The sequence below is a fragment of the Manis javanica genome, chromosome 9 (assembly GCF_040802235.1).
Source record: "Manis javanica isolate MJ-LG chromosome 9, MJ_LKY, whole genome shotgun sequence".
Taxonomy (NCBI): Eukaryota; Metazoa; Chordata; class Mammalia; order Pholidota; family Manidae; genus Manis; species Manis javanica.
In genome coordinates, this window is record NC_133164.1 from 8011371 (window position 1) to 8037068 (window position 25698).

A 25698-nucleotide genomic window follows, 5' to 3' on the forward strand; every position below is an offset into this window, starting at 1 on the left:
CGCCAAATTTTATTTATGAAAAATTAAGACCAAGTTTAAGAAGCTTCAATATTTACTTTTATTTATAAAAAAGTTTAAGATATCAGACTGCATATGATATGCTATGACCTTGGTTTTGCACATATTCATGTGTTTACATTATTTCAACTTTCATAAACACACATATGTGTATCTTTACAATACCTGATAAAGAGTCAGCTGTCTGGCACTTATACATGTGCTATTGGTTCATTCTGAGCCTCTGCATGTCAAAGGATGTTAAAAAGTGATTGGCCTGAAATAACTCCAAGATGAAGATTTTCTGAAGCAGTTATGCTCCAGCAATTGCCACACATTTATTTGTGCCAGTTTTATTTTATTTTTATCCCCTTAACTGAACGTAAATGTTTGTCAAAAAAAAAATCTGGAAATGAAGTTCTGTTACTTTTTAGTCCAATAAATAATTTAGCTACGCTTAATGTAGCTTTTTTAAGGCCTTCACACAATTGAAAAAATTAAAGTTGAGCATGTTAAAACTCTGTTCATTTATAAAATAAAAAATAGAATTTTACAGGTTTGCAGTTAAAAGTTATTGTTCAAAACCTATCATGCAAGTAACAGCTGCAACCCAACTGAAGTCCTTGGTGCTGGCAGGCAGGGCATCCATAGCCTGCTGCCAGCAATGTGAGGCAGTAAGAAAACACCATGATGTCAGAGGTCTAGATTTACATGTATTAAGCCACATGCCAGTGAATTCTCTGATAAATACACATCATTTTAATTATCAGTATTTGATAGCAAATGAAAACATGCATTAGACTAAAAATTCCACAAATTTGTTCATATTCATTCACTATAAAACTTTTTTAAAATTTAAAGTCTCGGTTCCTATTTTAGAATACACAATAATCAGGAGGATACATGATGGGGAGCCAGTTTTCAGTAAAAGATGCACAATGTGTCCACCCAAGTAACTTCATCAGCTAAAAGAAAAGACAAAAATTTATCATTAAAGAATGGACTTTTTAAGCTCAATATTAAGGGTGAATTCTATATTAAATATTTAGTAATAATAAAGTAGTAGCCTGAAGAACTTTCCTTCCATCTAACCCACCCACCAACCTTCCTTCCTACTCAGTGACCTCCCTTACTACCAGCTGATCAACCAGCTTTCATACCAACGAACCTGTCCTGGTGGTCTTTGTCATCCCTGCCAACCCTCCTTCCTACAGACCTGTCTCCCTTTCTTCCTTCTGACTTATTTGCTCCCTTCATTCCTACGCACCTGGTTTCCCTCCGTCCGTTTGTCCTGAGTGCCTACTCTGCCTGAGTCAAGCAATGTTCTAGGCATTGGGAAAACAGCACTCGGCCAACTCCCTTCCCACTTACAGGAAACTTATGTTCTACACACCAAATAGTAAATCACCAAGGAAATAATTAAGAGATATACCAGGTGTGAAAAAAAAAAATTAAACTGGGTATGACACAGTGACTGAGAAGTGAGACACTCAAGAAAGGGGATCGCTGAGGAGGTGACCCTGCAGCTGGCATTCCAATGACAGGTGGCAAACTCCTTGGCAAACCCGGGGAAGAGCTCCCCATTAGCTGGAGTCGTCAGGTCCCCTGGTGGGAAGGGGCATGGCTGTTCTAGCTAAGCAGAGAGGAGGCTGGTGTGGCAGAGCAGAGTGAACAAGAGGATGGGTGATGTGAGAGCTGGCGGGAGAGGCAGGCAGGAGGCAAGTCACTCGGGGCCACAGCGAGGAGCTGGATTTCACTCTAAATGCCGGGGAACATCACTAGTAGGTGAAGCCATCTTTCCCAGCCGCTGTGTGCAGGATGGACAGTGCGGGAGTGGAGTGGAGAGGTGACACGTTAAAACATACCCTGGTGGGAAGATCTGGGTGGATTTCTGCCTTCACCAATAAAAAAGCTCACAGATTATAGCCTGAGGAGCTACATACTACACACAGTAACAATCCTTTCCAGAAAGAGTTCTCTTAACCTACCCAAAGAACAGAGGAAGCTAATTTGAAATGTCAATACCATTTGGACTAACTGGTGAAGGTACACAGAAAGCTCTGAGAGTAAAGATAACCAATAGTTTACTCTAACTGTCAAAAATGTCTACAGGAACCTACTGCTCAGCTTTACATCTAGAGATCAGACTCCAGGCCTCATCTGGCATGACCAATATTCCCCAATTCCACACATCCATTAGGCATAAACCAATTATCTGTGCACAGAGACAGGTGAGGCTGGTTTCTGTGGAATTCAATAAGTTTTTACACTTGATAATTCACTTGTACAGAAAACCCAACTATATAATTTCTCTGAATGATATATGGGAAAATAACAAAATGGCCTATTCACTCAAGTGAAGAATAAATCAAATGTAAACTCTAAAAGTTCAACCATTTTAGAATTAAGCTAGCATATATTTGAAAGCAATTATTTGTTTCTTTCATAAAGGAAAACTATGTCTTCTAACTGTATAAAAATTCCTAATGCATTTTGCCTATACTGAAAACATTTCAGGCTAAATACAGGTTTTCTAGACAGGGGTGTTAAAAACCATTTTTTTTAATTAATAAAAAGTTATAAAAATTTGAATAGTTTATTGACCGTCTCTCATCTATATTAATTAGAGTAATAATTGGTCATGGTAAAGTCAGTATTGATATATCACTATGATTAAGGCTTTTTTAGCTATCTTGTCACTATGAAATAATGAAGTGACACTTAACAGTGACAATTTAAGTACCACTTACTTGAATACAATTTTTCCAGTTTTCTTTTGTTGGTTTTTCTTCCACAAGTTTAGTTGCAAATTTAAGGCCTCTCCCATACATTTTGTTTACTAATGCATGCTTGTATGCAAATGTTAAAACCTATAATATAAAACAAGATAAAGCTTATCAATGAAATATTTACACTTTAAAGCAGATAGCTTTATAATGAAATGATTAAGGCTTTAACAGAAGTATAGTTGTTAAAATGAACATGTTACATCAGCAAACTTAAAACTTCTTAAAAGAACAATTAATGTCCTCAAAGAGCTGGGTACACCACAGAACAGATAATTTATTTCGAGGGAGTAAATTATTATGCTAAATTACTAGCTATTGGAATCCATACCAAACAACGCTTTATGCAAAAGAAAACAGAGCTAAAGTAAATGATTAAACAAATACAAATTAGGATAGAAGTATAAGGCTCCAGTCATTATTAATTACCAAAACTATAGGAGGATAAAAGTTAAAAAAAAATTACCAGATTATATAAACATGTTCTTACACTCAGGTACTTTCTTTAGCACAAGGTTTTGTACCTTTAATTATTGCATCTGTCAAATACATTCATAATGATTTATTTATATTTTTGGTCTCCACTTTTACAATGTGGAGAATGTCTTCAAAGAAAGGAATCCTATCACATTTATTTGTATTTTCAAGCCAAGCAGTGTTCAATAATTGTTGCTCTGAGCATAGTAAACAGATGGGCAATATCATACACAGCCCCTAACACAGTAGTGCTATGGCAAAAACAGAATACTTTATAAAAGCGGTGTTCAAATGTTCACTGACTTGCTCTTGGACCAGGTTCTTACTATCTTTTTCCAGCAGCAAGCAGTGTTTGGCCATAGTGGACATGTGATCATTATTGTGTTACTCCAGGCCCTTCCATGTACTTAATTTCATTCATAAAAGCCTGTGAGCTGGTGGTGTTACCTCCCTTATTCAACAGATAAGAAGCCGAGGCATCAGAATTCACTAACTGGCCAGAGGTCACACAGATAAATGTGGCAGGGGCAAGATTCAAACTCCTGGGGTCTGAGTTCAGATCCAAATTAACCACTGGTGCAATTCCGACTTCTTTGGTCTCCTGAGTATAAAGGCACACCTTGGCTGGATATGCGTTCCTGTACTTAAAGGGGAACCTGCTTTCAGGTCTCTACTATACATGACCATCCTTACTATAGAAAACAAGCCTCTGTATACTAGTAAAGAAACAATGGTTTGTGCTGGGTAAGAAGAATTCCACTGATTCTGAGCCCTACTTTGAGAAAGGGGGACTGACATAAACTTGCAGTTCAATAATCTCTACTATAAAAATTAGAGTAGAGAGCTAAAAGGGATTTAAAATATTTTTATAATCCAAATCTGAAAATTTCATCCAAGTTACTTTTTCTGAACTGGGTTTTGAAACTGATTATCTAGAAATCAAGATGGTAATTATTTAAACGTTAAAAGAGCTTTGAGAAAAATACTGTCTAAACTGACCAGAATACTCCCATGTCCATCCCTGACCAATTAGCACAGAAATAGATGTGGGAATGCAAGAAGACAATTTCTAGAAGGCATTCTTAATTTTAACTTCACACATAACTGGTTTAACCAAAAGACTACTCCATACATTTTCAAACTGTTTTCCAAATTAGCATGGCTAAGCGGCTACTCTGCAGACAGAGAACATAATGGTACAATGGTTTTTAAATAGGTAATTACAGCTGAAGTCTTGTTAAACACACGTCTTCTTCAGATTCTGTCCTCGCCTTATTCCATTGAGTCCTTTTGGTCAGCCAACCGGCAAACAGCAAATAGCAGGCAATGGGGGATAAGAGAGATTTGGGAAGTAACCATCAAGAACTGTACCAAAACAAGAAGCAGAAAGACTACCTTATTGTCAAAAAGATCCGTCCATTTTGTAGTTTCCCAGAAAGTTTCTGTCAGAGAATCCAGGGAGCTTTCTCCTTCCTCCTCCCGGCCTCCTATGTCACTTGAAATGGCCCCATCCTCATCTTCTGTGTGAAGAAGATGGTCAGCCAGGGCGCACCCTTTCCTACAAAGCGCGTCCACGAGGGTAGACTTTTGTTTGTCCATATCACTGTACACCAAATCAGAAAACATTTCACAGATCAGTAAAATTTCTTTGAAAGTATAGCCTTATCTGAAAGTAAACTCATGCATTCTTTTTTGAAATGCAGAAATAATGTATAGCCATGTATATATATATTTATACTATACACTGAACATGATTCCTTACTGTTAATAAACATCAAATGAGCCACTATTATTACACGTACATTAAATGAGTTGGGATAGCTGCACTTGGTTGAAACAGAATGCCATAAGCAAGAGTTGAAAGACTGCTCAATTTCAAAGTCTGCCAGCTAAATAATTCTTAAATCAGGACAATACCTTTAAGTGCTCAGATTTCTTATAAATAGGAATTATTACATATTGGTCTTTGTGTACAGATATACAGAGGCTCTTCCAGTCATGAACTTTCATGTATAAACAAATATAATGCTTACTCTGAATGTGCCAGCAAACGTTAGCGTTTTAACATATTATTTCATTTATACTCAAAACAATTCTATGAGTAAGACACTATTAATGACCCCCATTTTATGCAGGAGGAAACTGAGGCACAATGAGATTAAGTGATTTACTCAAGGTCTTACGCTAGGAAGGGGCAGATCCAGGATTCTAAGCTGTTTAGTCTGGTTCTGGAATCCCTGCTCTTAATCACTACGTTCCAGGACAGGCATCTTTGTTTTCTTCTGCTGAATTCCACGTGCCCAGAACAATGCCTGGCACAGAACAGACACTCAGTAAATCATCATTGAATGCAATGACAACAACCCACACTCCAGGGGACAGTGGTGGTCTCCCAAATGATTGCTTGAGGCATTTTGTCCAACTCATGTCAGATACGTGTGAAGACAATGAGGATGAAAAGTGCTGAGAAAATGACTATGAGGCACTCAGATAAGGATGAACAAACTGCCTAACAGTAAGGACTCTGAAGGACCCAGAGTGAAATGCGCAACATAAGAAATCTGCGGGGACTATAAAGTCAACAATAATTAGCAAAAAGATAATTAAAATGAGAAGAAAATTTAAAAAACCCAAACAACCTGACAACTAAGTTTTCCACCTTAATACACACAGCAATGTAGAGGAAATACTGCCTAAAAGGTGCCTAAAGAGTTTATCAGCACAGAATTTCAAAGCTTAAAAGAACGAATTTCACACTTTTTCTGGAGGAGTGCTGGAGAGTGTTTCCTTATTTTGGCCTTAAGAACAAAAGGATTTACAAGCTGTGGGGCATTTACACAGCTTCTCATTTATTAAGCCCCTACCCCCGACCCTCCATAGTGGCCAGGCACCATATGCACCGTCCTGGTAAGCAGCCCTAGGGGTCAGGCACAATGACTGTTCCCATTTTGTGGAGAAGGATGGCCTTGGAATAGAACTGGGTTGGCAAGGCAGACCTCTCATCCATGGCAGTCACGACTGACTGGTCCCAGCTGCCCAAGAAGGGCTGAAAGGATGCAGAACTCACGAAGCAGGCTGGGGTGACATAGGTGTGCTGTACTTCCAGGCCTAGATGAAACCACTTGTAAGACCCCTTCTGGTATGGCATTCTCTGGCCCAACAACCTCAATTCCACATACCTGGAATATCCTTCCCTACCCTCCTCTGACTTGGACTGACCTGCTCAGATTAAGTACTGCATTAATCCACAAGACTTTCCCCACTCAGAGGAAAGTCAGCTTTCCATCTTATAAGGTTTCACAATTTAAGATATTTATTATGACTCTCAGTCACACCCTTTCCAGCAATTTCATCTTCTGCATTGGACTGAACATTTTCTAGGAGTACAGAGTGTCTTGTTCATTTCTTACATCCCTTCTCAGAGATGCTTTCCATAGAGAGTTTGCTCAGTAAACTTCCCTATCTAGTCAGGTACCAATCAAGGTAACAGATACACTTTAGGAAGCAACTTCAGATACTTTAATTACTTAAGTAAGTTAATTGCAGTTTAAATTTAAGTAAAACTTGGTATTAGATTGCCTACAAAAATTACTACTTAAGATTGCAAAATGGCTATCTTATGCTTCCTGACAGAGAAGTGACCTAAATGAAAGCAGTTTTGCACAGAAATGAGAAACCAGGGCTGAGCTGCTGCTGCCAATGGAAAATATCTACAAGAAACAAGAACTATTTCCTGGGAGCATCTCTTCCTGAGGGCAAGGTTATCTTGGGCCAGGACAAGGTCCTCTACTCAGCACAGCTTGTTTGAGCCCATTTTGGGTTGGCCAAGGAAGCGCCTGGGGCAAATACCTTAACCATGAGGGTGAAGATCCCATGTTGCCAAAAACTTAAACTATCTTCTCTCAGCAGTTGTACAATGTTTTATGGCTCCTCTCTAGTTTTGTGTCAGTGTATTTGGAAGTCTCTACATCTATAATGTAAAGCTAGAACCCTATCTTATTGTTATTTTTGATAGCCACTGTAGTCAGCATCTTAGATAAAAAAGGAAACAAGGATTAATAAGGTTGTAAACCACAACTAATCCTGTACGTGTGGCTCACTTTAACCTGGACCTAAGAGTTTCCTCTGTAGACAGTAAAAGTCAGAACACACAGGCCAAAATAACAGCAGGGGTAAATAGGCCTTGGTATTTACTGGTATTTCAAGATGAGCCACCACATGTTATTTTACACACACCTGTATTTGAAAACTATTATTTCCACAAACTGTAATAAATAACAGATGCCTGAAAGCACAGGGGCAGCTAATGGCAGTTGCTGCAGGAAGGCCAATGTAGCTTCCAAGGGCCACTGTTTCTGGCACTTAGGTTCCTACTGCTTATCAAAGTCAGACTACTCCTGCAGCAGGAGTGTCACTGACTGGCATTCAGTGCAGTGGGGACAGATCCTGGTGCAAGCCATGGGCTGCACAGGAGACAGATGTTTGAACAGGGATGTAGGCTGAGGGGAAGATGCCTGATGATGGGGTAGGGGCCTGCCAGCACGGTGGGGCATGCGGCAGAGGATTCATTGTTCAGATAGGCCAGCCTCAGAGAAAGGAGTCTCCTCGCCTCTGCCAGGAGGGAGGGCAATGAAGAGTGGGACAGGCAAGGCGAATTAATGTTCTCAAAAGGGGGCAGGAATGTAAGGGCTGCTTATCCAGACCTGTCAGGGCACAGACACAGGATATGTCTGGTTTGAAGCTGGCTTTCCATCCCCAGTACTGTCACTTTGGGCCATTTAAACTGAGTTCAGTTTCCTCATCTATAAATATGAGGTAAAAATGCCCCTAATTTGCATGTTATTTAGAAGATTATACTTAAAATGTATTTAAAATACCACAAAATAACCCCTTGTACATAATTGGCACCTCATAAATGGCGGCCACACTCTCCAGAACTGTTATTATCAACAGCAACATAAAGGCAAGTTGAGATTATGCCTTGGAAAGTGTGAGAGGGGGCCGACAGTGTCCAATATCCTATTTTGAATAAATTTTAGTTCACTTGAAAACCAGTGCTTATAAAATGCATAAGACATATCATATCAGTATAAACAATGTAATGCCAAGAATTCTACCAATTTAGAATCAAGTATTTCATAGAAGAAAAAGTATTCTCACTAAGAAGATGAAGTCTTTAAGGGAAATTACAGTACCTTCAGGCAGCCTGAACAGTTTTGGTTTACCACTTATAGCAACTCTGAAAGAAGGAGATATTCCACCCTTGTAAGTCAGTGCCCCTCTCAGCTGAAAACAAACCGAAATGAGAGGAAAAACTGGTATCGGGACAGTTATGAGATGACATAAGAGTTCACGGAAGGACGCAGGTGAGAGTTGCTGGACCAGAGCAGCAACAGGTGGAAACCACTCTCACCTGGAAGGAAGCACGCCGCTCACTCACCAGCGGAGCTAAGCCTGTTGTACATACGGCATTAAGGTTTATTCAGACTAAACTACAAACTGTCCCCTCCCCGCCCTTCTCCCAAAAGTAATATGTAAAGCCAGTTCCATAAAACTGAAGTTACTAGATAATGGTTTTAACCTAATTTTATTTCTTATGATTTTCTTTACTAGGGATTACAAACTAAATTTGAGGTTTTTCATGCTACTGGTTAATACGTAGTTTAAAAATTAATTTTATAGGGTGTTATATGTTTGCCTTCTCTGTATGTCTCGTTCACACAAAGCTGCAGGTGCCTGAACTGCTTGATCACACACACTCACATCTCCCCACGATGACAGCACCTACTGGAAGAGAAAGCAAACTCCTTTTCTTTTGCTTAATCTTACATTACTGGAAATAATTATTGTATCTGAGGATGGAGTGTTTAAATATTGGTAACTCCAATTATAAGGATATACCAAATATCAGAAAAGAAGAATATTATCAATAATTTAAAAAAGTAAGTAAGAAATGAGATGCAAGAAAGATTATTTACTGGGTAGGTACTTTTTTATAGTAGTTGCATCAGGCCTGGGGTCAGTCTTCATTGCAATGTAAACTGCTAGGGACGTCTGATCTATATGAGAAATAACAGCATTTGCAGCTTCAACGATTTCATTAAGTCTTTTCATTCGTTCCTGGTGAGGAAAAAAAAGATGAAGTAAGAAAAAAATGGATGTGTCAGTGCGTATACGAAAAGTATTTTCACTCTGACATTTCAACGATGTGCTACACCTCAAGTTAGAGGGGACTCTGGAGTCTGTGTGCGCCCTGGGGGCCTCTGTACCATCTCCCAGTGGGATCTTTACCACTGTTTGTGTCTCTAGAAAACCTGAGCTCAGATGGGAAAAGACCTAATTTACCTTCCCCTTGGTGTTAAAACAGTGAGAATAAACAAGACACACAAAGTTCATAAAAATGTAAAGTGCTATCTACAAAGGCAGCTCCTTTTCGGGGTACCTTAGGAAAATATTTTAGAAATGTGACTGTGTCAATCCAGTCCCGCATTAATATGAAAACAGCAGTGAAAACGTACTAGCTGATAAATAACGTACAAGTCTTATTTATTATTAAAAACCAGAAGGTGAGTGTAAATAAGCCAAAAACCAACAGTCTTGCTATGGTCACCATGGTGTTTATGTAGTTCTCAGTAATTTGCTTCTCTCTTGTTAGTCTCAGCAGTTTCCTTTGAACACCTTCTAGTTCACTCTAAAGCCTTGATAATCTTTAGTTGGTCATGGCTGGCACTCTCCTACTACCATGATCTCAGTGAGCGTTGCTCCATGCTAAGACAGCCTGGAACCATGGTCAATTCTCAAAAACAACGCAGAGTAGTTCTTCTTTTGCTGAAGCTGTTAGGTTTCCAGCAGGCCAGGACCACTGCCTTCTGTATGTTCCTTTATTCCTTTGTTTGTTTGTTTGTTTATTCCTTTATTCATCTTTATACACACACACACACACACACATATATATATATATATTTGGTAACATTAATGTATACTTACATGAACATTGTGGTTACTAGATTCCCTCCATTATCAAGTCCCCATGACATACCCCCCTTAGTCACTGTCCATCAGCACAGTAAGATGCTATACAATCACTACTTGTCTTCTCTGCTATATTGCCTTCCCTGTGCCCCCTGCTACATTATGTGTGCTAATCGTAATGTCCCCTTTTCCCCTTATCTCTTCCTTCCCACCCACCCTCCCCAGTCCCTTTCCCTTTAGTAACTGTGAGTCCATTCTTGGGTTCTGTGATTCTGCTGCTGTTTTGCTCCTTCAGTTTTTGCTTTGTTCTTATACTCCACAGATGAGTGAAATCATTTGATACTTGTCTTTCTCTGCCTGGCTTATTTCACTGAGCATAATACCCTCTAGCTCCATCCATGTTGTTGCAAATGGTAGGATTTGTTTTCTTCTGATGGCTGAATAATATTCCACTGTGTATATGTACCACATCTTCTTTATCCATTCATCTGATGGACACTTAGGTTGCTTCCATTTCTTGGCTATTGTAAATAGCACTGCGATAAACATAGGGGTGCATATGTATTTTTCAAACTGGGATCCTACATTCTTGGGGTAAATTTCTAGGAGTTGAATTCCTGGGTCAAATGGTATTTCTATTTTTAGTTTTTTGAGGAATCTCCATACTGCTTTCCACAAAGGTTGAACTAATTTACATTCCCACCAGCAGTGTAGTAGTTCCTCTTTCCCCCATCCTCATCAACATTTGTTGTTTGTCTTTTGGATGGTGGCCAACCTAACTGGTGTGAGGTGATATCTCACTGTGGTTTTAATTTGCATTTCTCTGATGATTAGTGATGTGGGGGCATCTTTTCATGTGCCTCTTGGCCATCTGAATTTTTTCTTTGGAGAAGTGTCTGTTCAGCTCCTCTGCCATTTTTTTATTGGTTTATTTCCTTTTTGATTGTTGAGGTGCGTGAGCTCTTTGTACATTTTGAATGTCAACCCCTTATCGGATATGTCATTTATGAATATATTCTCCCATTCTGTAGGATGCCTTTTTGTTCTGATGGTGTGCTTTGCTGTACAGAAGCTTTTTAGTTTGATATAGTCCCACATGTTCATTTTTGCTTTTGTTTCCCTTGCCCATGGAGATATGTTCATGAAGAAGTTGCTCATGTTTATAGTCAAGAGAGTTTTGCCTATATTTTCTTCTTAGAGTTTTATGGTTTCATGACTTACACTCAGGTCTTTGATCCATTTCTAGTTTACTTTTGTGTATGGAGTTAGACAGTAATCCAGTTTCATTCTCTTACATGTAGCTGTCCAGTTTTCCCAACACCAGCTGTTGAAGAGGCTGTCATTTCCCCATTGTATATCCATGGCTCCTTTATCATATATTAATTGACCATATATGGTTAGGTTTATATTAGGGGTATCCAGTCTGTCCCATTGGTCTATGGGTCTGTTCTTGTGCCAGTACCAAATTGTCTTGATTACTGTGGCTTTGTAGTAGAGCTTGAAGTTGGGAAGCAAGATTCCCCCCACTTTATTCTTCCTTCTCAGGATTGCTTTGGCTATTCGGGGTCTTTTGTGTTTCCATATGAATTTTAGAACTATTTGTTCCAGTTCATTGAAGAATGCTGTCGGTATTTTGATAGGGATTGCATTGAATCTGTAGATTGCTTTGGGCAGGATGGCCATTTTAACAATATAAATTCCTCCTACCCAAGAGCATGGAATGTATTTCCATTTATTAGTATCCTCTTTAATTTCTCTTAGGAGTGTCTTGTAGTTTCAGGGTATAGGTTTTTCACTTCTGTGGTTAAGTTTATTCCTAGGTATTTTATTCTTTTTGATGCAATTGTGAATGGAATTGTTTTCCTGATTTCTTTTTCTGCTAGTTCATTATTAGTGTATAGGAATGCAACAGATTTCTGTGTATTAATTTTGTATCCTGCAATTTTGCTGAATTCAGGTATTAAATCTAGTAGTTTTGGAGTGGATTCTTTAGGGTTTTTTATGTGTACTTTGCTCTTTAGGTTAAAGTCAGAAAAGCAATCCTTATTTAGGGTATCCTATCTACTATTCCTCCCAGTGATAAAAAATGTGAGCAAGAATCCTAAACTCAGGGTAATGGCCTCATCTTGTCCTGTACTTAGCTTAATGAAAATCACTTAAGAGAACATTTTATCTGAGCGAATGTTTTTAGTCAGCTAGAGCAAAGACAAATATAAGGCTACAACCTTTATTCAAAATATAAACCTTATCTATTATTAAAAATAAAATACTCTTATGAAAAATGAACTTGCCCAACCTTTTCAGCATCCAACTGATGAAGTCGTGCAACATACAGAGGAAGGTAATCAGAATACGTTTCTTTCAATTCATTATAAATGTCACTAGAATCCAACCTATGCATATACGAAAGAGAGAAACGTTCATTATTTCACTTCTTTAAGACAATTGTCTTTCCTTGCTGTGAAGATTCAGCTAATAGTGTAGGGCATCATCATCTGAAATATGAGTAGAATTATTGACAAGGATTACCTAGAAAACCAAAAAAAAAACACTTGAAAATTATTTCAATTGAGAGTTCAATAAGATGGTCAGATAAAAATGAGCATCAATGGCTTTCCTATATACCAGCTACTAAGTAATTTATAAAAAGGAGAAAAAAATACATTCACAAATAGCAAGAAAGGAAGACCTAGAGATACCTAAATCTGTAAGAAAAAATTTTTTAACTTTTATGGAAAATCTGAAGTCCTGAAAGAATTGAAAGACATTCCAAATTTCCAAATGGGAAAGTTGAACAGAACTATGTCAATTCTTCCTACTTATGCTGGTGGGAGGCCTGGGGGCGGGCAGCAGCCTGAGGTCTCCGTGGCTGGCCTTGTCTGGCATGAAACCACTAATTGCCCAAGCCGGAGCAGGGGTGCTCAGCTGGGCCGCACGAAGGCATAACCTACACTTCACAAGGAGGGAGCCCGCAGGTGCCTGGAACTCAGCCTCAGCAAGAGCAGAGGGGCTGGACGAAACACGCTGACATCCTGTTCCTCCCAGAAGGTCCCGGTACTGGGAGCTGAGGGCCAGGGAGCCCTGTGTTGCTGGCTGCACTGGCCTAAAATAAGCTGGCAGTGGGGAAGGAGGGAGCGGTCTTGGCTCAAATATCACAGATTCTCACTTTTCTTACTGAATCTTTACAGATATTTTTGAATAGATATTTCTTCATTTGCTATATGCCCTTAGGATCACTTCCAGAGGTTTTAAAAGGCTGTTGTTAAAAAAAGAATTTTCACTAGTTCTCTGGGGAGCAGTTTCATGGGGCTTCACGCTGTCACGGCAGAGGTAAGTCTCTGCCATTTCACTTAGGAAGGATTTACATTACATTTCCAACTGCTATCTTACAGTCACAAGAGACTGGCCTTTTAAAGACTTTGACTTTTGGTGGGGAGATACAAGCTAGTTTTAAGTGGAAAGGCAGGTTTGAATGTAGACTGACATCCTACCGATTCAATCCTCGGGAGTTACCCTCCCAGAATGATGACGTCTGCTCTCTGCAGGCCCGCATGACAGCAAGCACACATACATGCTCAGCTAATGAAGATGCCCCAGGAAGTCAGTGGTAAAAGAAATAGGGCATAACACAAATGAAAAAGCAATTGATTTGACTATATGAAAAAAATTTCTACTATGTAGAAAGCAAGCTAAAGGTCAAAGAATAAGCTGGGGGAAAAAATCTGTGACAAGTACAGCAAGCGTTAATATCTTTTATGTTACCAAGTTAAAAGAATCTGATGTTGCAAGAGAAAAATGAGTGAAGAACATGTTCAATTTACAGAGGCTATACAAAGAATCAAATGGTAACATGTAAAAAGCTCAAATTTAGTAATAACTAAAGAAATGCAACTCAAGATGGCAATAGCGGCCTTTTCTTTCAGCGCCCTGCAGCATCAAGGCTTCACTTCTACCGCCACGGTGCCCTGCTGGCCCCGGCACAGGGAACAGAGTGAGCTCCCACATCCGCTGCTGGGGGGAGGAGCCACTGTTACATTCCCTCCAGAAAGCCATTTGGTAAAACGTATGAAGATGACTTTTTAAAATTAGTGTTCCTGATTTAATAATTGTACTTTTAAGATATACCAAATGTTAAAAAAGATGTCTGTATAAAAATGTCCATCAAAGCATTGTAAAGAAGAGCTATTAATGTGCCAAAGAGAGTACTTAAGTAGGTTATATTCCACCCAAAGGACCTTATGGATACATTTAAAATGGTATTTTAAATGACTATTAAATAACACAGAAAATGCTCATCATCAAGTAGTAACTGGAAAACTAGGCCATAATACAAGATTAGTCACACTGATACATGGATAAGTATAGAGATAAACATTAATAGGGCAACAATGATTATATTTGGATGGTGGGCAAAAAAGTGATTTTTATTTTCTTCCTTATACCTTCCAATAAAATTCTCTTCCAAGAGCAAATCAGAATTGAGTGATTAAAATTTGGAAAAATTCTTATCAGAGAAGAGAATTAAAAAAATAATTACAAGAAAATTTAAAAGCACCTTTAGTCCTACCATCCACTGTTAACATTTTTGAATATAGCCTGTGCGTATACACACAATATTGTAACTAGGAAAATAAACACTTAAGATGATTAAAATTCACTAAAAACTTACTTTGTCATCCACTGAATTTTAAGATCTCGTAATGCTTCAGTAAACTCTTCTTTTAAGTCTTTCTCTTTTTCTGAATCTTTTTCTTTATCTTTGCTGCCATTCTTAGTCTTTGTTGGTAGAGGTATTAGGTAATAATGAACAGGGATTACATCCTATGAATGTACAAAGTATCTTAGATGAACATGTTTAATTTTACAGGTTTTAAAAATCATCTTCAATACCTGAATCTCATATAACATGGGCTGCAGTTGAATTATACTGCATTGTAATCCAGATTTTAAGGGCCACAATACATCAAAAATCCCAATCTGTGGCCAAAGGAATTTTCTCCCAAAAGTACTGCTACTTCTAATACCTCCTTTAAAATAAAGGAGATAAGAACACACTTTTCTCATTTTAGCACATTTAGGATTCTCAGTTTCGCTTGACTAATTACAAAAGTCTCCTGGGCTTTCATTTTTTTATCTGAGAAGGGGAGGAAGTAACAGAATTTTTAAAAAGACCCTCTTCTTAAGCAAATCTAAAGAGAAATTTCTTTCTTCATTCAATCAGCAGACTTATCGAGCCCCTGTGATGTGCCAAGGGAAGCTCTAAGAGGTGAAGACAAAGCGGACAGGCCCTTTCTTGCCCTCTGGGAACATATATTCTAGTGGTGGAAGACAAGTTAGTAGACAAAATAATTTCAGATAACAACACATGATACGAAGAAGAAAAAACAGAAGAAAGGCACAGAGCGTGACCGCTGGGTCAGCTGGAGAGCTGATGCACACGAGGCGGTTACGGAGAGCCGCTCTGAAGAGGCCATTACAGATTTCGATGAGCCTCGATGACCTAGGTGAGGTGACCCAAAGGAGGACAGGAAGAGTGTCTGAAGGCAGAAGAGGAGCACACACCAGTACCTGAGCTGGGTCACAGAGCAAGTGGGAAGTGACTGTAATGAGTGGGGCTCACAAAAATAGGTAAAACAATGTAGGTTTTATTTTAGGGGCAACAGGAAGCCTACCTGAAGAGTTGTACCTAAGGCAGGGACGAGATTGCAGATTTCTGCTTTATGTTTAATGACTCTGGATCCTGTATGTATTAAAAATCTTGGTTTGTTTTTAGAACTCTTGATGCTATTTGGAGAATGGATGATGGGAGCAGAAGTGGGACAAGAAGGGAGCAAATTCAAGAGCCCCAGCACTGCCTTGAAGCAAAGAACAGGTTGTAGAAAAGGAAGCAACAATGGGATTTGGGACATTCAGTGCAGGCAGAACAAACAGTGATGACGTTTCAGCCAGGGCATGGATGGACAAGGCAGGGTGGGCGAGGGAAGCGGAGGCCCCTGCTATTCTCTCCAAATGCCCTGTGAATGGCGAGATGGCAGTCGGAGAGAATGTGAGGTTGGGGCAGCCTGGGCAAAGCTGGTGGGAAGAGACAGGTGGTGTCAGACGGGGTGAGGGGGTGAAAGAGGGAAGTCACTGAAATTGGCAGCAGTGGTCACTGATCACCAGGACAAGAGCAGCTTCAGTGGACAGCTGGGGAGAAGAGGTTGATCAAGGAAGAGATGAAGAAAAATGGGAAGGCAACAAGTACCAATAATTCTTTTGAGAAGTTCTGCTCGGAAGAAAGCAGAGAAATGAGTAATTCTACATCCATCTATTCTATTACAGCATGTCTTATGAAAAGCAGTGAGATGCACCATGGGGGGAATAAGAGCACATGCTTCACTTGCAGGGTCCATTTCTGGCACAATAGCTGTCCTTAAATAAATTATTTTTAAGTCAATTTCTCAAATTATCTCTTCAGGTTTATGTTAAGAATGCTGCTAAATTAAAATCTTGTATTTGTCTTAATTAACAAAGTTTCTAAAATTAGAACAACTTATGTCACTCAAAGACTTATACTGCCATAATCACAGTTAACTCCAGAAAAAACTTTACATAGGTTGAGTAAAAAAAATAGTATTGTAAGCCCCCATCTTCACCAAAATAGGACTTTTAGGTGTAAATACTACATAAATACGCCCATTTTAACAATTTTCACAAACCTTATCTTGGGGTATAATAGTAAACGTAAGGAAATACTCTAGTAGTATTTCAACATAAAACAGTAACTACTACTTCAATATGACTCATTTAAAGAGCAGGAAGCCACTGATGTGAAATCACGACACGAATCCACTTTCAGCTGTTTCGGAGCCACACTCTCTCTGCAGTCAGAGAGCCACAGCCTGCAAGCAAAGTCTTCTGCGAAGTCTGAAACTGCTCGAGTGAGCAGCTTCAGGATCCTACACCCATCCTTTTTCTCTCCTTGAGCTCACTCTCCTAGGTGGCACCACCCAGGCAAAGCCAAGGAGGTCAAGTGTGTCTGCAAAATTTGAGTTGATAATTTACTGAAGAAATAAAGGGGCATAAATGGCCTCCCACATGCACTCGCTGTTCATGTGGTCCTATTCTTTGGAAGCACCCTTCCGAACCACCCAGTACACTAGAATGTGGATATAACACTTGCCTGGTAAGACTTGGCAGTCCGCATTCATCCTAACCTAGCAGGAGCCTCCCTGAGCTCCCGTATTTGCTGCCTCATTGGGGAGAGGGACACGCTTCAGGATGGGAAACCTCTACTGTAAGGCAATTCCTTCTTGGAAGCTCAGAGGTGAGGTATTTGCTATTAAGTTTCAGTACAGAAGAGAGAAAATAGGACTGGATCCATTAAACTTCATTTATGATTAACAATGAACTCTAACAAAGAGTTTATAGAAATAGGAAGAAACTCAACCAGCAACCATAAACTATCATGAAAAGCACAAAAGAGAAGGCAAAGTTCATAATGAATGACCTTAGGAAAAAAAAGATCAAGGTTTTGTAATCAGCATTTTATATATTAAATGTATCTAACTAGCAATTATAAATGTTAACAAAATCCTATAAAATTATTCAGGGCAAGAATTCTTTATTACGAAAAAGTATGAACATGGTTTAATTCCCAAACAAAAGAGAAATGGAGTTAGTTTTCATCTGAATTATCATGGTCACCTGTTTTTTTTGTCAGTATTTTTGCAACTCATTTTTCAAGGACTCAGCATAGAGTCAATTTAATAGAAATGATTTGTATTATGAAATCTTGAGAAATCTTGATTATGATCTAAAAAGATAGTCGAGAAGAATCTTCAGAGTAGAAATGCTTAAGTTCTTTCTCTTTAGTAGATACTTAACAGTGACTTTTTATTTTATGCTTTTGGTTTTATATACTATTCCAGCTATTCACAAAGTATTTCAATGGTATTTGAATTGAACAGTACTATTCAGAAAGTCAAACTACCCACAAATCCAGTGACTATCTTTGGGTAACAATAACATACCACCATTTAAAGTTTAGCTCAAAAATTACAATTTCCTTAGTTTTCAGATTACAAGCAACTAAATTCTTATTTTAATATGTTTACACAATCTAAAATAGCTATTTTAAAGATTAACATATTTTTTAAAAGTAACTAACAGATTCTTTCATATTACAATGAACTTAAGAGGGTGACATACACTTTCAAATCAAGTCACTGAAACCTGAACAAATCCTTTGTATTACACACTTCAGACAATAAATTACATATATATGTCTACACATAAACACACAGTATTTTGGGATGTGGCTACAACACTATAATAATGATTATTTTTAAAGTAAGACCTTCATATGTACTTGGACTGAAGACAAAAATGGGAAGAGGAACTCTAGCTGTCGAGTTCTTCACATGGAGCTTTACTATCAACTATTACTTGATAAGGCTATCAAGTAATAACCTTCTTATTCATTTGAAAGGTGTCTATCTCATACAACCTAATTTAAATAAAACCCACCAAAACTCCCAAAATATCAACCAAAATATACAACAGGAAGAAAAAAGAGTAACTATGCCTTTGTGATATGCACCTTCTATTTTTAATGGGCTTCTAGAGCACCTTTTCCTCATCTCTAAAGCAGGGGCCTCGAGTTATTTTCACAATGACCCAAAAATAAGTAATCTACAGATAAAATAAAATTAGTTTTATGAGTCTGATGAAATGACAATTTGTTCTTTTCGGTTTTCATTCTAATGCTGGTTATATTTCATTAAACGAATGGAAAGGCCCACAAATGGATACAGTCGCTCAGTTGGAAATACTGGTCTATAGGGAAGCAGACATTCTTTTATCTGAAAAGATGATTCCCAGTGCTGGGCTTTGCAAAAGCCAAGCATTTACCATTACCTAATAACAGACATTTCAGAAGTCTTTTTAATAAAGGAGTTTAACCTATTATAAAATGGTGATCCCCAGTTCCATATTACTATGAAGAAACTGAGTTATCTTTTGTTTATACCGTAAAATACTAATTCCCCCACTGCAGTGCTTCCTGCTCCAACATGCAACATCACTAAAATGCTAAATGATGTCAGCAGGCCTTCACCTGAAAGAGCTCATTGCCATGTACCCCTTTCTCTAAGAAGATTCAAAGTAGACTTTTCTGAGTTCGGGTTGGCTCTAGCAGTCCATCATAGATTGTTTAATGTGCTGCAGGAAAGTGCATCAGATCACTTACTACTTATGGCTTTAAATCTGCTTGGGCTCTAATTAGTGAATTCAGCTTTAATTTGTGGTAAACAGTCCTTATTTCTGTTCCTCCTTTGTCCACTGCTTTTTCTCTGCCCTTAGAACTAAGACGGTGCAAAAGCAGGGAATAAATTTCACTTCAAATACCTTACTAATATTTTATTAATCAAATCATCCAACTTAAGAATGTTTTTAGACTTTACATAATTGTTTTGCCCTATATAGCTAAAAAAAAAAGAAAAAGAAAAGAAAACCACATCCATCTCTCTACAGGGTTTTAGATAATCCCAAATCTCAAATATTATTACTTGGTATATCTGTAGTAAGAATGAATCACACTGAATTTTTTTCTACACACATATAAAACAAGAGTCTTTCAGCAATTTATGATAGGGAAAAACTTCAAGAGAGCAGTATGTCAACACTGATAAGCTAAAAGCACTATACTGCAGGACTAAAGGAAGGAAACTAAGGGACAGATTTTTTTAAAAAGATTTGCAATAGTGACAGAGAAAAGTTTAACTAATATGCAAATAGGCTTTAAGACATCTTTTTAAGAACTGACGATCAGTACCTTTTTAAATTTTCCTTGTCGTTTTGCTGCAGACTGCCCCTGGGAGTTAGAACGACATTCTGTAAGAAAACGTGCATGATCTGCACAGGATGGAGACACCACCTCTGTCTAATTCTCTTCCAGTTTACGTTCCACCTGTATGTGTCACAGTACTTAGAGAAGGGTCAGGTCTGTGATCAAAACGGCAGGCTTGTAAAGGAAGCAACATTGCCACTTTCGTTTTTTTTTTTTTAAAGGTACTCAGATATGTTATTCCTAATGGCAAATGTTTTTCAACTTTGTATTTCAAAAACTCAGTAGAGCAAAATCCTTGTGTTATCACACTTTTGAAAACATGAAATTTAGCTGAGGGTGCAGAGTCTGATTTTCACAGATGTCACAACAACTGTATACAACTGTGCATTCTTGGAACAAGTACCAATCGTGGTGACCCTGGAAGTCAGATGAGAAAAGACCAGTCCCCTTCCCAACTGTCAAAACTGTAAGAGATGTGCAACTACTGAGGTGAGAGGAGACCCTGTGTTGAGAATTATAATTAACTCTAGATTTTGAGGTGTTTGCTTTCTCTCAAGAAAACCTACCCCATCAACAATAACTATAGTTAACCCCACACGGTTATAGTTTAACTTCACGCCTGCCTCTCAAAGAATGAAGCCAGGAAGCAGTAACCATCTCTGAGTTGCTAAAAGCATATTTTCGTAACAATGCTCTTCTGTCATACTCATAACAAGGAAGCGGACACTTAGGAAGAACTACCTCCATGAAAGTTTGTGACTGAAACCCCAGGGCAGGAGCAGCCATGCTGCCTGGGCAATGAAGTCTACCAAAAAAGACCACCAGAACTTCTTCAATTTTTTGTGCATCTATGAATTCCATGTCACCAACTACTGATTCACTTCAAATTATACTAAGGTACATATAAATGAATAGGATAGACTGAAATGAGACTCATAAAATGCTAGGGCAAACAACTTTTTCTAAACACAAAATTCCTGTTATGCTTCTGTGATAATGACCTTTGGTTCGGCAGTGGCAAGAAGTAAGTATACTTGTTAGGATGTATGAGATCTAATCATTTTGATAGCAGCAGTTAGATTCCAGCATTACGTGGTAGACTTACTTTGTAAGAACTAAGCTAAAGAGAAATGTAAAACTGTAAGAATGACCATGTTTACTGGCACTGAGCTAAAATGATACTGTGACAAAGATGATAGATTATCTATAACATAAACACAATTCTCATAATAAATTTGTAGTGAAAACAGACAGAAAAACTAAAACAGGTACCTAGCAAACTGTAACATTTATCTTTAAAATGTATAAACCAGAAATGTGTTTGAAACAAAAAGAATGACTTAGAAACTGTAAAATAAAATGTAATGCCAAACCATCTTATGATTATCCACACAATTAAGCAAAATTCAAACAAGACAAAGATCTGTACAACTGTGAAAATACTGTTCATTAGTAATAATTGTTATGTCTAATTTCTAGAAGTAACTCCAAAATATTTGATTTATTCCTATATCCACAGTATTATATTGAATAAAATTCTATAAAATGCTTCAAACATCCCATTCACTTAAAGCCAAGTCTAATTTGGATATATGTGTTTCACAGGAATTCAAGTATATTAGTTATATGATATAGGACAGGTTCAGGGCCCAAATACTTAGGCTTGGGAAAAGAACACTAAATATTTTAAAAATACAACCAAGTATTAACTGACCTTTACTAGTAAATTGGGATAAAATGATTGTTTTTCCAGGGACATGATCTCCTTTACCCATTTTGGTATTTGGAATTGATTCCCATCTTTAAAGAACTAGAAATTTTGGAATAGGTAATGTCGGTGTTAAAAAAAATGAACACTTACAGCTTTCTTTCCAAGTTCAGTCTTTGATAATGTTAAGGATCCTGCAAGGTAACATCCAGGTCCTGCCCCTTTAGGAATTCTAATGAGAAGATTCGAAAGAGAAAAAAAACGAACAAAAGAAAACATTTCACAAAGATTATTATGGGGAAAAACATTAAAACAACTGCATTCTGAAATAACCCCCATGGCTAAAATTTCAAAAATCAAAACATTTGTCTAAAGGGTACATGACTACGTACTATCAATTCACCCAGTGCAATGAACACGCATCAAACGACTACAGTTTAGAAGACAGGCACTAAGCGGAAGCGACGTTATCACTTACTTGTCATCAGGTAAGGAAGTAACAAAGAATGGCTGGTTATACTTGGGTGGTAATGTCAAATTACTTGACTTCTTCTTTCCTAGAAGTGCAAGGCTATGATTTTCATGAATATCTAAGCTCAAAGTATTAGATAACCTATGAGAAACAATAAATGGAAGATCTTTAAGACGTTCCAAGTCACTGATCTGCTCATGACGAATCTGTAGTCGAATTGTATAATCTCCTTTCTCCAGTTTCAAAGAATACTAAAAAAGAAAACATTGGGGAAAGTTTAGCCAAGTTCAACGGAAATGATAGTAAAGGTATAAACAGGAAGAGTCACAATTTACAGACTGCTTCCAGCAGGTGAGCTGGAGTGCAACACATTTATACACACACAAAGTCCCAACTGTGCAGGGCAGTAAGCAGCCGAGGGACCCTGGTCACACAGAGTAAATAAAGGATCGGGAGCTGAAGGCAGGTCTAACCCCCAAGCTCTCATTGTCCCCACAACAGGGCGACTCACACTAACTCAGTGTCTGCTCCAGGCTGATACAAGTAATCATTCTCTAGTTCATGGGTCTTAGAGACCTGTATAGACCACCAAAAATTAGCAAAATTGAGGTGCTATATACTATCTAAGATGGATGTACACACATGTATATAAGCATGACTGGGAATCTTTACATTAAAACCGAAATGCCACACCCCTTTATCACAGACTGTAAAAACAGGGAGCCAAGGCAGAGACTAAGGAACACAGATCCACTACGCTCCATCTAGTGAGCCTACTCAAAGGGATGGGATGCTGTCCTCTGCACCAGCAGTTTCTTCTGAAGAGATTCTGAAAGCACCCACAGCCGGGGCACAATGCAATAACCCAGTCTGTACTGAGGACACATGACTGGGCCTCGCTTTGAGAGGAAAAAGGGGAAACCATTCTTTGAATGGCTAACTAAAAAAAAAAAAGAAAAGAAAAAAGAAAAAAAACCTTGCATAAATTATTTTCATTGTTTAGCATAAAATTATAAATGTTACTGAAAACACCTCATTTCTTTGTAACATTATTTCAATAAGGGATAAAATTTCTTTAAGTTACATGATGAGGACTTTTCCCCCTTCACTATAACAGGGTCAAGCACAGTGCCTGGCATACAGTAAGTGCTAACTACACAGCTGTCCCAGAAAGACAGGAACTCGCAAGTTCATAAGCTGGCGACCTTTGGCTCGGCTGTAGTGCTCTTCATCAGTTCAGACCTGGCTCATTTCAAGGTGCTCACATGTCTCAGATATTTGCTTTCAGCCTTCAAATAGGTAGAAGCAGTGGGCAGAAAGGAGAAATATTAGAAATAAAACACTATGCCAGCCAGTGTCTGCAAGTGTCATCCCTGCCCTCTGCTATCCCCAAAACTTGATTCACCTGAACTAGAAGACTGGAAAGTTGCTGCAGTCTGTTCTGCAACAGACCGCTGAGCTACAAGTGGTGTCAGAGCACTAAATGCAAAATGGTGTCATTAACAAAAAAACAAGTATTACCCTAATAAGAAATCACTGACAGTTCTATACCTGATGTGGATAAGCATCGCCTGAACCCATCTGTCTTTTGTTCTGGTCAAATATAATCCACAGTTGGCTGTCAAATTCAGATTCATAAAGTAATTCACAAAGTAGTGGGCAGCTTGGAGTTACTTCCCCACTCTTGGGCTATAGAAAAATGAGAATGATTATTTGACATGATTTACAGGATTTTTGGTACCGATTTGTAATACTGTTATTGGTAGAATTTTATATTAAAAGTATTAAGAATATTTTCTTGTGGCAATCAATTAAAAAAATGTAGAACATCCAGTATGTTGGCACCAATAAAGGGTATTTCTCTTTTGCAAACTTTTAAAAATAAAACCTAGCTATTTTTATTCATTAATGAATACAATATATATTCTTCAGGACTGCTAATCACTTTACAAAACTGAAATTTGATAATTCTCTATAATCCATCATCTGCCAAACATTAAAACCGAGTTCATATTACACCTTAATAAGAGTTATACTGAAATTGTATTGATCCTGCATAAATTCTTTGATCCAAAATTTATACAATCCTCAACTACCTTTGCCACCCATTCAACCTAGGAGTTTCTGACATCTCACTGTCCCAACATCAGGTCCACTACTGTTACCAGAAGGCATCTAGCATTGACATGAAGTCTAGCCACCAGACAGGTCATACAAAACAGGAACCGCTGAACAGACATCCATGAATACAGAAACTAAAGCTCAAAGGCGAGGTCACCACTAAATTAGAATTTGTGACTTCAGACACGAATGGCATGTAGATCATTACAAACCATAATTCCCCAAAGAATAATCCAAATTAACCAGTGTTAGTTACTTGACTCTACTTCGTGTGTGTGGATACACACATTCATTTATATACAGATTATCCCATCCTCCCATTTTTGATTTTCTGATTCATAAACTTTGTAAAGGTATATTTTAATAAACAAACACCTGGTGAAAGTTGTAAGTCAGGATCATCTCATAAAGTTGACGATTATTTGGCAAAACATCTCTTGATCCTAATGGTTTTGTTTTTGCACTCAGTGGGCTGTAATTAGACAATTTACATAACTGATTCAAGAGTTCACTTAATGAGGTAAAAGAAACTAAATCAAAAAAATATGCAACACATCACAAGAAGTGACAAATGAGCATTCCTTTTCATAATATTTTAATCATTAGTTTACATAATTCTTCTGACTGAACCACAGCAATACATGACTTAATTTTGCAATATTAGAGAGGTAATCTTTTCATGACAAAGACATTTTTGAATGTTATTAATTGGTTCTTAATATTAGGGTGACAACTGCCAACAGTGTTGAAGGATAAGGAGGTTTTGACTTGTACCCTTCAGCCAAACTGCAGAAAGTGCTGCATGTTAACAGAGTGGGCCCTGACAGTTGCCACACTGAGAGCTTTACATGCATGTTATTCAAGCCCAGAGGCTGTGGCTCTTGAGGGTTGCCAGGATTCCCAGGCTGGGAAGTGATAAACTGTACTGTCACCTCTATCATTTAGATGATTTAATGAAACAATTCTTTTCAAAGACATAAGAGAACCTCCCCCCTACCACATCAATATTCAACCTCATTTGTAGCCCTGAAACTTAATGATACCGTAGTGTTTGGACCCAGCTCTTCAAAGTTATGCAGGGAGCCAGATCTTCATATTTCAAGGAAGACTGAACATCAAAACGGTTGATTCCTTCTGATGCATGCTACAAAGGATATTTATCAAATTAGTTCCTCTCAAACTTTATTGAAAGTGAATTGTATTTTCAAACAGTATTTGGACCTAAAATAAATGTGTCTATGGCCAAGTTCAAAAGCACCCACAAACAAAAGACTACCGCTAATTTTAGAACCACAGGTAATTTCCCTATTAATGTTTAAATCCAACCAGCAAGATT

The 25698-nt window shown here is 38.1% G+C and overlaps 1 protein-coding gene across 7 annotated transcripts in view; it reads right to left on the reverse strand.

Moving 5' to 3' along the window:
* Window positions 1-34: 34 nt before the first annotated feature.
* TPP2 (tripeptidyl peptidase 2) overlaps window positions 35-25698 on the reverse strand; it is a 75167-nt gene continuing 49503 nt past the window's right edge. For 3 of the 7 annotated variants that reach the window (XM_073212382.1, XM_073212380.1, XM_073212383.1), the window contains 13 exons: window positions 25406-25506; window positions 24738-24834; window positions 23793-23930; window positions 22248-22492; window positions 21923-22001; window positions 20047-20085; window positions 14902-15053; window positions 12529-12625; window positions 9250-9380; window positions 5444-5572; window positions 4656-4863; window positions 2748-2867; window positions 35-962 (listed from right to left, as the gene is read on the reverse strand). In XM_073212382.1, coding sequence (XP_073068483.1) covers window positions 873-962; window positions 2748-2867; window positions 4656-4863; window positions 5444-5572; window positions 9250-9380; window positions 12529-12625; window positions 14902-15053; window positions 20047-20085; window positions 21923-22001; window positions 22248-22492; window positions 23793-23930; window positions 24738-24834; window positions 25406-25506 — 1626 coding nt within the window. In that variant the 3' untranslated portion in view covers window positions 35-872. Of the gene's footprint in view, window positions 963-2747; window positions 2868-4655; window positions 4864-5443; window positions 5573-9238; window positions 9381-12528; window positions 12626-14901; window positions 15054-20046; window positions 20086-21922; window positions 22002-22247; window positions 22493-23792; window positions 23931-24737; window positions 24835-25405; window positions 25507-25698 lie in introns of all 7 variants that reach the window. The other 4 variants (XR_005063070.2, XM_073212381.1, XM_037024827.2 and 1 more) reach the window with 4 other exon arrangements.